A 12,738-nucleotide genomic window follows, 5' to 3' on the forward strand; every position below is an offset into this window, starting at 1 on the left:
TTTCACCATGTTGACCAGGATGGTCTCGATCTCTTGACCTCGTGATCCACCCGCCTCGGCCTCCCAAAGTGCTGGGATTACAGGCGTGAGCCACCGCGCCCGGCCCGGAGAAAACTACAAATATTTAGGACAGAGCACCTACTATGGGCTAGGAACTATTAACAGGCCTTGGGGATGCAAGAGGAATAAAACTCTCACGGTAACACATTTTTTTTCCTTTGGTAACAGCTTATTGAGATACAGTTCACATACTGAGAACTATTTGAAGTGTACAATTCAATGATTTTTCAATTCAGAGTTGTGTGATGATCACCTCAATTATACATTTTTATCACTTCAAAAACAAACCTATCCCAGCCAGTGGTTCACACCTGTAATCCTAGCACTTTGTGAGGCCAAGCTGGGAGAATCACTTGAACCCACAGACACTGTCTCTTAAACCTGCACCCTTTATCACCCCCTACTCCCCTGTCCTCCCACCCCTAACAACCATCAATCTAGTTCTGTGTTTGTTTATGTACTTGCCTATTCTGGGCATTTCATATCAATGGAATCACAGCACGTGGATCCTTGTGGCTGTCTTCTTTGACTTAGAACCAGTTTAAGGTTTGTCCATATTGTAGCAAGTATCAGTTCATTTTTAGGGCCAAATAGTCCACTGTATGGATATACATATATCCACTCATCACTCGATGGACATTAGCGTTGTTCCCATCTTTTGATTGTTATAATAAGTATAAATATTTGTGTACAAGTTTTGTGTGGAGGTATGTTTCCATTTAGAGTGGAATTACTGGGTCAAATGGTCACTTTTGTTTGAGGAAAGGACAGATTATTTTCCAAGACAGCTGCACCATTTGACATTCACTTCTGGTGTATGAGGGACACATTTTTATTTCCTGCTAAATCAGGTTCATTTTTTAGTTTCCGCTGGAGGTTACTAGTAAACAGCAGAAACTTGAAAGGCTGTTTATTAATATTCTTTCTTCTGGGGTTTCGGGGACCAGGGAAGCTGCTCGGCCCCTAGGAGTGCTCGGGGTAACCTGCTTTGGAGGGTTAATGCGGGGGCAAGTGGCTGGCGGCCTGGTGGCCGGGGTTTCCCGCACCCTGAGGCCCGGCCCGCCCGTCAGCGCCTGCGGGCTCGAGTGACGCCGGCGCCGCGGCGGGAGCAGGTGCCCTTTGCCTCCTCGGGCCCAGCCGAGCCGGGGTGCCGGCGGCGGATTATGCTGGGTGCCGGCCCCCGGGGCCTGAGGGCCGGGCCTACGGCCACGAGGCGGCGGCGCGACCGCTGGGGGCGGGGGACGAAGGCCGCGCCCCCGCGCCCGTCCCGCCCGCGTCCCGCTGGGGGCGGCGGCCTGCCCCGAGCCCGCCGAGGCTCTTCCGCGCCGGCAGGGGCAGCAGCGGGAGCGGCGCGGGGCGGAGCGGCGCCAGCAGCCAGCAGCTACCCTGCCTGGCCCGGCGCGGCGGCAGCGGCGGCGGCTGCGGCAGCGACGCCAGAGCCCGTGGGCGCTGTTCGCGAGGCCGCCGCAGGGGCCCGGCCGCAGCACGAGGAGGCGTGGGGGCCGGAGGCCGCCGCTGCCGCCATGCCGCTGCTCTTCCTCGAGCGCTTCCCCTGGCCCAGCCTCCGCACCTACACGGGCCTCAGCGGCCTGGCCTTGCTGGGAACCATCGTCAGCGCCTACCGCGCGCTCAGCCAGCCGGAGGCCGGCCCCAGCGAGCCGGCCCCGCTAACGGCCTCGCTGCAGCCCGAGCAGCCGGTGCCCGCCGGGCCCAGCGCCGGGGGACCGCGGGCCCGCGACGTGGCCCAGTACCTACTTTCGGACAGCCTCTTCGTGTGGGTGAGCGAGGCGGCCCGGCCCGCGGGGCAGGCGCGGGGGCGGGAGTCCGCCGCGTCACCCTTTATCTGCGGGGGGCGTGGTGGGTGGGCCTAGGGGCCCCTCCGCCGGGGACCCCCGAAGGCGAACGCATGGGGGGCGCGGCCTTGCCTGCGGGAGCGTAGACTAGGGAGAGGGGTGAGGCGCTGGGCGGGGGGAGATGGGGGGGCACGAGCGAGAAGAACGACGCGTAGGGTTGCGAAGAGGAGGCCCGGAGGGGCAGGGCAGGGTTGGGGGCTCCGGGAAGGGGGTTGGGGAAGCGGCGGGTGAGGGTCTGCGCCGGGGCACTGGCCGGGCCCGGAGCAGGGGAAGGGGTTAAGCGGCAGTGGGGAGGAAGGGGCCGGGTTTTCTGAGGAACCCTGGGGAGAAACTAGATTTCAAAGGGTAGGTTCAAGGGGAGGTCGGGCCCTGGGAGTGCGTTACCCCGAGGGTTGGACGAAGTGGAGGGAAGTTGAAAGCCTTTCCCACTTAGTCAAGCATGGGATTGTTGTTAGCGGGTTTCCTTTCGACAAAGAGAAGGCAGAGAGGAGGATTCAGACGTTGTGTATGCGGGAATTTTCGGCACTAGCGCGTGTTTCGACATTCCCTTTAGTGAGAGACCGTCTCCCACAACTTTTTTGCCACTTCCCATATTCGACTGTCCCCTTTGGGAGCTGTTTAATAAAACAAAAACGAGACCAACTGTGCTTCCTTTTCTGCTGCCTTTACCTGATGATTCATGACAGTTTTCCTTTGATGTCTGAACGCAGCAAAACATTCGCAGTGTCAAGAGGCAGCCCATCATTTTAACTGAATGTTTCTTATTTGAGGATCTATTGTAACACAAAGTTGCCAGGTTGTCTGTCCCTGCGAGATAAGCAGCATTGATAAGGCACACATGCTGGTTTTGTTCCTTACAACAGATAATTTCAGACTGAGCAGAACAACGGTATTTTGGCGAGAGAATTTTGTTTTCTCCTTGGCCTTGAATACTTGTTATATAAACCCCACAGTGATCAGAAGAGTTACTCTAGGATTTAAGGTCTCATTTGGATTTGCTGTGGCTTCCTGGATCTTGTCTCCTTGCAGGTTCCCATTTGGGTTTGAGAGTAGGCTGTAAATGACTGAGAGATTAATATTCCAAGTTGATAGGATGATATGCAACTCATTTGTTATAATTAGTCCCACTGTGCTTCATTAGAAAGCAGTGGGATTTATGGACTCTGTGGGCTGTGGATTAAGTCTCCTGGTCCTTCTGATGGAGAGTTTAGTAGAAGGCAGTGAAGAGTGAAGTTCTACTGCTGTGTAAAGCTGAACTTTATGGTCCCAGAGAAGGGAGAAGAGGAAGAACTCAACATCTCTTGCTTAATTTCAAATCTGTTTTTGCATTTGAGTTAGCAGGTAAACAACTTACAGTGATGTGGAGAGTGTTTTTGCCAAATGTTAAGATTATAATGTAGTCTCTGACATTTTTTAAGTCTAAGATATAAATTAGCCTTTGAGAAGGAACCCTTATTTTATTTATGTAACAACACTGGTATTGTTTAATGGTTCCCCCCCTTCCAAGGCTTTCTTTTGGTAAAAGCCATGCTCAGATTCTAAGGTTAATACCTCTTCCGAAAACATTACGTAAAGGCTGTTGATTTTTCTGTGATGATGTTTACTTTTTAGGACATTTCTTTTTCTTCAAGCATTTTCAGTAGAGGTCTTACCTCAGGCAGGTTTATCACTTCTTGCTCTCTGCTGACGATATTTTCATTTCTCAGTTGATCCTGTGCTGTCTTCCATTTTTCCTCTGGGGTCTCCACGTGTTTATTTTGGCCTGCCTTGGTTTTTCAGATCCTCCTTGTGCTCCCTGTGAGTTTGTCTCATCACTGAGTGTATATGTAGTTTCTCCTTTAGCAGCTGGGTGGAAGTGACAATCTCAAAAGCCTTCCCCAGTGATGGGACAGATAAGATTGTTGAGTGAATACTGTATGTGTTGGTGTCTTTATCAACTGGATCCTCCTTGCGCCCTCTCCCAGTTCTACTGAATTCAGATTCAACTTTTTCACAAACACTGCCTGGCAAGGCCAACCAAGACAAAACAGACTGAGCCTTCTGCCAGTGCTAGTGCTGCTAGATATTGTTTAACATATTGGAATTCCTAAGACTTATCTTTGTAGAGCCCAGTTTAGAATAATATTGGTCTGATAACATCACAGGAGGTTTTGATGAACTAACTCAAAATTTAAAACCTTTTGAAGGTGTTATTTTGGGCACTCTGGAGGACATATCTGTGAACAAGAAACACTTTCCCCTACCCTCAGTAATATGGCAAAATTTGATAAGTGCTAATAGATAAACAAAATGAAGTGGAGTTTGGAGGAAAAAGAAAGGAATTGTGCCTAAGGACGGGTTCATGGAAGGTGGTGTTTGAATCAGCCTGGAAGGTGGGAAGGGTCTCAATCAGCAGCAGTGGGTATTCCAGATAGAGAAACCAGCAAGTGGAGCTTGGTCTGGCGTGGGGAGGACAGTGCTGGGCTACGGCCAGAGCGGTCCAGAAGCTGGGCTGTTATATTACAAATCTCTTGAATCTTCTGATTTAAGAGGGAAGTTGAGAAGGTGAAGAGGATACCTGGGGTGAAGGAGGTGGCGCAGGGGGCTCTGCTGTGAGAGGAGGAGGTGAGCAACCCCTTTGAAGGTTTCTTTCTTAAAGTGTGGATCTCTGGCAGCCTGGTGTGTTGTCATGGGGGTACTTGTAAAGTATAGTTTCCCTGAGGATCCATTTCGGAGGGAAAGGTGGAGCCTTGGAATCTTCATTTTAGTGAATGCCCTGGGTGATTGGAGCGATCACTAGTGGTTGAAAAACTGATCTAGGAAGAGGCTAGGATATGGGGTCATGTAACCTTGACCTTGCCTGCTCTACCGAGTGTGGACAGTATTTTGTGGAGTGTGAGAAGCCATTGATAAGGTTTAAGTGGTGGTGGGGCATGGAAGAGTGGCAGTGCTGTCATGATTTTTGTTTTTTAGAAGATAGTCTGGAAGCAGTATGGAAGATAGATTTATATAAATTGGGAAGAGGATGGGAGATCTGGTGACCTAAAACTTCCAAGGAGGCCTCTCCAGGTGGGCCCTCAAGCATGACATTGAGAATGGATTTAGTAGTTGGGGGCTTCAGGGTTTTTACTCTAACAAGTACATGGGTTTGACCTGTTCATTTGTTTCCCCATGTCTTTCTAGAACTTCGATCCTAAAGTTTCATTCGAGATGGATTTTTATTTGTTATTCATTTCTAGGCTATTTTACATTGCTCAGATAACGCTTCCATTAAGCTGCCTCTTTTGGTTCATTCTAGCATGGTTTTGGATTGTTCGGGTGTTTTGGCTTTTTTATTTTTTTTTATTCTTACTCGTTACTTTTATTATTTCCCTTTTCTGCTTTCTTAAATGTCTTCTAAAATTCTAAGAGCAAGATGGTAAGTGGAGAAATAGGTATACGAAGCTAGTGTCAAGGTTCTGACTTAATTATGCAAATAATATTATTTAAATAGAACTCTCCAGGGGATAAATAACCACCAACGAAAGTGGATAAAAGTGAATTGACTATTTAGAACAGGGATTGGCAAACTTGCAGCCTATTTGGCTAGGCCTATTTTTGTCTTAACAGCTAAGAATGGCTTTTATATTTTAAAAGGGTTGTAAAACAAGTTAAACAAATTAAGGAAGTCGCAGAGCCTAAAATATTAACTATCTGAGAGCACTTTAGAGAAAGACTGTCTGACTCCTATTTTAAAGAAACTATTTTCACATTATTATAAACTTAAGGCTGGGTTCAGTGGCTCACACCAGTAATCTCAGCAGTTTGGGAGGGGGAGGCTGAGGCAGAGGCAGGAGGTAGGAGGATTGTCTGAGGCCAAGGAGCTGCTTAGGAGCCTGGGCAACATAGGGAGACCCCCTATCTCTACAAAAAATAAAAATAAAAAATTAGCCACCACTACAGTCGTGTTAAAATAGGCTCTTTAAAATAGGAGTGAGCCAATTTTCCTCTGAACGTGCTCTCAGATGGTGAATATTTTAGGCTCTGCAACTTCCTTATTTACTTAGTTTTACAACCCTTAAAAAATATAAAATACCTGCTTCTAAAATTCTAAGAGCAAGGCATGTAAATGGAGAAATAGAAATATGAAACTACTGTCAAGGTTCTGACGTAATTATGCAAATTGAGCATAGTGGCCTATGCTGTCATCCTAGCTATTTGGGAGGCTGAGGAAGGAGGATCATTTGAGCCCAGAGGCTCAAGGTTACAGTGAGCTGTGATTGTGCCATTGCACTTCAGTTTGGGCCAGAGTGAGACCCTGTCTTAAACAAAAAACAAAACTTAAGAGCTGCAGGTGACTTCCTAGGTTTGAGTCTTTATAAGTTAATGATTTCAAGGTATATGAGAGAAAAATGTTAGGTCCAGAAATGTTGGGCAGCTGAAGGAAAAAATACTAAACTCATAAATAATTGGATGGGAGCGTAGATAAATTAAAAATAAAAGGAATGCCTTCCAGGTGTGGGAGAAGGTGACTGCTATTTGATCACCCTAGTCCTAGGCATGTTTTGCATGAGAACTCTCATCTATTTCCCTAGTATTGTTAAAGGAGGAACACAGTGGTCATCTATGTGATAAGGGGGAGTGTGTGCATGTTTGTATTATATGTTTGTGTCTGGGAGCCTGCAGAGAGGTGACAATATGTGGATTGTCCTTAAAGGGAGGGAACTACCAAATGGTGGGGGGCACAGGGTGCTGGCCTAGGCAGGAATCTGATTAATATCCAGATTGACCATGTCTTGGAAACAGTTCCTGGTAGTTTAATCCCATGTCTTTGCAAGCTCATAAATAGGTCCCCATTGGTGGCCAGCATTTTACAAGGTCAAAAACACCTGTAGGGTTACATGGTGATAAATGCACCTTTCTTTCTTTTCCTCCCAGGCAGTCCTAACAATTTTATAATTTAGTTTCTGTTTTCTCCAGTAGAAGAGTAGAACCATTCTGGAAGGGACATTTTCCTGCCAGGCCTTGCAGTGAAGGGAATTAACTTTGAGGTTGAGTAAGTCAAGGTTGCTGGGATCATTACTGTCTGACCTGCTACATTCTGTCCAGGGACAAGTAAAACTTTTTATTTTGTGTAGACTGGAAAAAAAAGGCATATGGTGAGTTTTTAAAAATGCTTTGAAGTTTTGACAGCACTATAGCTATAAGAAACATTCTGAAATGTTTTAATACGGTTGAATTTTTCTTTTTTTTTTTTTTTCTGAGACAGAGTCTTGCTCTGTTGCCTAAACTGGAGTTCAGTGGTGCGATCTTAGCTGACCGCAACCTCCACCTCCTGGGCTCAAGTGATTCTCCTGCCTCAGGCTCCCGAGTAGCTGGGATTACGGATGTGTGCCACCACGCCTGGCTAATTTTTTGTATTTTTAGTAGGGATGGGGTTTCACCACATTAGCCAGGCTGGTCTTGAACTCCTGACCTCAGGTGACCCACCTGCCTTGGCCTCCCAAAGTCCTGAGATTATAGACATGAGCCACCACGCCCAGCCGTAGTTGAAATACTGTGCTATAACAGGCGAACTTGTTTTGGTTTGTTACTCATCAGTTTGTCATCATATGGTGAGAAAAATAATGTGGAATTTCAGAACTAGTCAGATTAGTTTAGTAGATTCTAAACTTTAAAAAAAAAATTAAAAATAGATGATGCATGCTCAGGATATAAAAGCTAAGGGGTACAGGCCTGGGATGGCGGCTCACGCCTGTAATTGTAGCACTTTGGGAGGCAGAGGTGGGAGGGTCACCTGGGGTCAGGAGTTTGAGACCAGCCTGGCCAACATAGTGAAACTTGTCTACTAAAAATACAAAAATTAGCTGGGCATGGTCGCTCATGCCTGTAATCCCAGTTACTCGGGAGGCTGAGGCAGGAGAATCACTTGAACCTGGGAGGTGGAGGTTGCAGTGAGCTGAGATCACACCATTGCACTCCAGCCTGGGCAACAGAGCCAGACTCTTATATCCTTCATATACGTAGCCTGAAGGAAGTTTCATTTTTCCCATAGGGACACTGGGTAAACTGTTGTAAGCCTGCATTTTGACTGCGATTCATCACATGAGGTCAAGTGGAATTTTCCACTTGTGGCACCATGTTGGTGCTCAAAAAGTTTTGGACTTGGAAGCATTTCAGATTTTGGATTTTTGCATTAGGGATGCTCAGTTGTGTTTACAGTTTTTCAAGCTTTTGTTAACTGAAATTGGGAAGTTTTAGGTGTGACACAATATTATTTATTTATTTATTTGAGACAAGGTCTCACTCTGTTTCCCAGGCTGGAGCAGTGCAGTGGCACAGTCACAGTTCACTATAGCCTTGACCTCCTGGGCCCAAGAGATCCTCCCACCTCAGCCTCCTCAGTAGCTGAGACTACAGGTGCATACCACCCCACCAGGCTGTTTTGTATCTTTTGTAGAGATGGGGTTTCACTATGTTGCCCAGGCTGGTGTTGAATTCCTGAGTTCAAGCAGTCCCCCGGACCTTGGCCTCCCCAAGTGCTGGGATTAAAGAGTTGAGCCACCATGCCCAGTCCGTATTTGTAATTAACATATAATAATTATTATTAAGGCATTTTTCCTTAAATAGACAAATAGTTATTAATAATCATTAAGGTGTTTTTAAAATCTTTGTTGATAATCTTAAAATAATTTTTAGTTGCTTTTAACGCTTTGTAGCTTTGGCTACAAAGTTCACAACAGCTTATCTCCTTTTTACATAATTTCTCTTTTTAGTATCAGTATACTTTCTCAAGGCTTTTTTTTTTTTTTTCCTGTTTAGCCATGTTAATTTTCAGATCTTCATTTAAATTAAAATAGGAAGCGGTTGTCTATGGGTGATGGGATTATGAGAGACTTTTACCTTTTCTTTGATAAATTAAAGATATACATTTTTTATACTTTATTTTGAACTCAGAGACTTTTATTTAGGCCGGGTGCAGTGGCCCATGCCTGTAATCCCAGTACTTTGGGAGGCCGAGGTGGATGGATCACTTGAGCCCGGGAGTTCGAGACCAGCCCGGGCAGCATGGTGAAACCTTGTGTCTACACAAAAATACAAAAATTAGTGTGGTAGCTCACACCTGTAATCCCAGCTACTTGGAAGGCTGAGACAGGAGAATAGCTTGAACCTGGAAGGCGGAGGTTACAGTCAGCAGAGATTGAGCCATTGTACTCCAGTTTAGGCAACAGAGTGAGGCTGTCAGAAAAAAGCAAAACCAAAACACAGACCTTTATTTTAAAAAGTTTGAGAAATAATGAATAATACTTTATTTTTTGTTTGATAACTTAAGATGTGTGTGAGAGTGCTATTTGGAACAGAGAAATGTTTCAGCGACCCTATATTTGTTTTTTTTCTCCATCATTACTCTCGTAGTAACCTGCTTGGCCTTCTGTTTAATTGCTTACTATGTTCTATCTCTTGTAGGTTCTAAAAGCTCTTTGAGTTTAGGGTTCAGAGCTCTCTCATTTTGCTGATTTCCCACATGCCTTGAACAAGTGCTAAATGTGTTGCATTCATTTTTACAATTCATATGCCTACATGTAAAAATAGGAAGAATCCTTTTAAGCAATTGTGTTGTAATTAAGTTGGGGCATGTTTGGCTAGGGGATGTGACGTGAAGGGTTGTGGTTTTTTCTTATGACATTTCGCTTAGTTAATGTGGCTGAGATTGACTGGTTAGATCACAACAAAGGTGAGTCTTTTTAGCATCTATTTCATCACCTTAAAAATGAACATTTTAAGTTACCTGAATTGTTTTTCCTTTTTAAAAAATTGTATATATTTTTCAGTAGGGACAGAGTTTTGCTGTGTTGCCCAGGCTGGTCTCAAACTCCTGGTCTCAAGCAGTCCTCCCACCTTGGTCTCCCAAAGTGCCAGGATTACAAGTGTGAGCTGACCAGGCTCCTGGTAGCAATCTGGACCGTTTCGAATAGGCCTGTTGCACAAATTAGGATATTTGGGGGAACTAGTTTGGGCTTTTGTTCCTGGTTGTTTGAAGGATTTAAGTACCAAAACAGTTTATTTTTTCAGCAGAACTATTTTTCTTTTGATCCTTTAAAAATATATTACATACTTCCTTGGCCCATCAGACAGAAAGAATAGAACTAAACTTAATGTAATCATTTGTAATGAATCAGGGCTGCCTTTAAGTGTTCTCCCAAAGGAGGGATGGTGCGAGGTACTAAGTAACAGACCCTGAGGAGATCTCAGGGATCTTCTTTCTTAAATTACTCTCCTCTATCCCCTTTCTTTCTTATTTAAAATTATCACTTGCTTTTATAAGTAGAGGGAAGAGTGACTTGGCAAAGGTAATATGGTAAATTTAGTGAGTCAAAGGCAGAAGCAGCTTTACTGAATTGGAGTTCCTTTTCAATTGCTCTCAACAAGTCATCTTTACTGTCTTTATCAAGGTCCTTTTGGCTTTTGGGGGCTATTCAAAGTAATGTGATACCCCACACTAATCTCTTGGTTGGGGACAGCCAACTCTTCCATTTTGTAAGCATTAAGATTTGTTGTATAGGTGTAAGGATATTCATCACTTAGGGCTTTTTTTTTTTTTTTTAAGTTTTCTCATAGACTGTTGAAGAAGGCCTTGGTTTTACATTGGTATCCCCAGGTTGCCTTTCATCTCTTAGCCTCTCTCACCAATTTTTGTTTTTCTTCTGTTTTCCCGATTCTACCACACTACAATGCCACACAACCTTTACTTCAAAGCCAACGCCAAGCATGAAGAACATTTATCTTTTGGTTGAAAGACTTTTCCATTGCAATAAATGTTAAAATATTCTCTCTATATATATATTTTGGTTATTAGTTCCTTATAATGAGACTTTTTTTGTGATCCTCCACACTCATACCCTTACCTCCTATTTGTTTGGTAAGACAGACTCTCTGGGTGCTGGATTTTACTATTCATGGTAACTTCAATTTCTAGAATAGTTTTCTTGAAGGCTACCAAAAATAATGTCAGAAATGAGGTACTTGGGAGGGACCTGTAGTTCACAAGTTTCATATAGTTTTGCACATGTAGTACAAAGTGTGGACACAATTCAGTTAAGGCTAAAACATGAGGTGGCCTGCCGGAGGGTATCGGGTATATATTGGTACAAGTACTGTGACAGCTGTTGAGCTGGTGCCTCTCCTCCCAATCATCATCCCTACACCCACTGGCCAGAACAGTGTGTGCTTTCAGATATTACTTGCATTGGGAGAGAAACAGAAAGACTCACTTGTCACTGGAAATGATGGCTGAATTCTTAATATGAGATTTTTAGAGCTGCTTTTATTTTTCAGCAGGAGGAAATAAACTTCCTTTCTCTGATTTGTGTACAGGTTCTAGTAAATACTGCTTGCTGTGTTTTGATGTTGGTGGCTAAGCTCATCCAGTGTATTGTGTTTGGCCCTCTTCGAGTGAGTGAGAGACAGGTAAGTCTACACTGACAGGATGGATTCTTGTGACTAGATTTTTTTTTTTTTTTTAAACTTTGTATTTTTACGAATTCAGATGTGTGGAAAAGTTCCATGAATACAATGTATCCTTTATCCAGTGTTTTGTTCTAGTTGCTTTAATATTCACTTTTTATTTATACATACTTTTTGTTTCTGAGTCATTTGAAAGTAAGTTGTGGACATCATTACCCTTTTGCCCCTAAATACTTCAGTGTGTATTTTCTAAGAGCAAAGGCATTTTTACAGCACAGTGATTAAAATTAGGAAATTTAACATTGATAAAATACTTTGTCTAATCCACAGCCCATATTCAGTGTAGCCAAGTTGCCCAAATATTGTTTTTTATAGCATTTTTTTCTCCGTGACTTTTAGGAATGTTGTTTTTAAAGAAGCCTAGATTGGTTTCATTTTGAATGATCATAAATGTCACCCCATAGAATGTGGGTTTTTTTCCAAAAGAATTTACCACGAGATTCTGTGGAAAGGTAAATTAAGAATCACTGTTTTATAAGCATAAAATTAGATGATTTGTTCTTGTTTTAGGTGAGATTGTCTGACATTGGGAAGTGACGCTCAGAATGGGGAGGGGACACTTTCAATGAAGAATTATGCCACAAGCATGCTATATAGATTGGCAGTTCCCCGAAGATTTAGGTGGGAAGGGTGTAGAATGGTATTATTTTTTTTTTTTTGAGACAGAGTCTTTCTCTGTCACCCAGACTGTAGTGCAGTGGTATGATCTCAACTCATTGCAACCTCCGCCTCCTTGGTTCAAGCACTTCTGCCTCACCCTCCCAAGTAGCTGGGAATTACAAGCGTGCACCACCGCACCTGGCCAGTTTTTGTTTACAATCCATATTCAGTGGACTGAATTTTAGTAGAGACTGAATTTTTAGTAGAGACATGGTTTTGCTGTGTTGGCCAGGCTGGTCATGAACTCTGACCTCAGGTGATCCACCTGCCTTGGCCTCCCAAAGTGCTGGGATTACAGGCATGAGCCACTGCGCCTGGCATGGTATGTTTTAAAGTAAGAATTTAGAACTGGCTTTCAAAATCTCAACGTAAGAACAAAACTGTTGTATTCTATTTTATCCCAGTGATAAGACACAGGAACCTACTACATGAAAAGCACAACAACAGATTTACTTTGTGTTCAAAGTGCAGTGTTCATTCTCTCTTTACTTAACCCTTTTCAACCCAAATCTCGTTTTGTAAAATCAGCTGAAGTCCTAGTTTAGAGCTGACACATGTTACTCAGTGGTTGAGCCCTTAAATGCCATTGTGAGCAGGACTATTTTGTTTTCCAAGAGATTTTTTTTTAGTTAGTATTCAGTACTTTCTCCAGTATTAACTCTAGAGGTCTCCCAGATAGGTT

General features: G+C 44.0%; 1 protein-coding gene across 2 annotated transcripts in view; it reads left to right on the forward strand.

The window, feature by feature from the left end:
• The first annotated feature begins 1,373 nt into the window (after positions 1 to 1,373).
• AMFR (autocrine motility factor receptor) overlaps positions 1,374 to 12,738 on the forward strand; it is a 52,905-nt gene continuing 41,540 nt past the window's right edge. The window contains exons 1-2 of one of the 2 annotated variants that reach the window (XM_017502696.2): positions 1,374 to 1,838; positions 11,247 to 11,339. In XM_017502696.2, the coding sequence (XP_017358185.1) occupies positions 1,584 to 1,838; positions 11,247 to 11,339 (348 nt within the window). In that variant the 5' untranslated portion in view covers positions 1,374 to 1,583. Of the gene's footprint in view, positions 1,839 to 1,932; positions 2,013 to 11,246; positions 11,340 to 12,738 lie in introns of those variants that run through there. The other variant, XM_017502697.2, reaches the window with a different exon arrangement.

The sequence above is a fragment of the Cebus imitator genome, unplaced genomic scaffold, assembly GCF_001604975.1.
Source record: "Cebus imitator isolate Cc_AM_T3 unplaced genomic scaffold, Cebus_imitator-1.0 Scaffold297, whole genome shotgun sequence".
Taxonomy (NCBI): Eukaryota; Metazoa; Chordata; class Mammalia; order Primates; family Cebidae; genus Cebus; species Cebus imitator.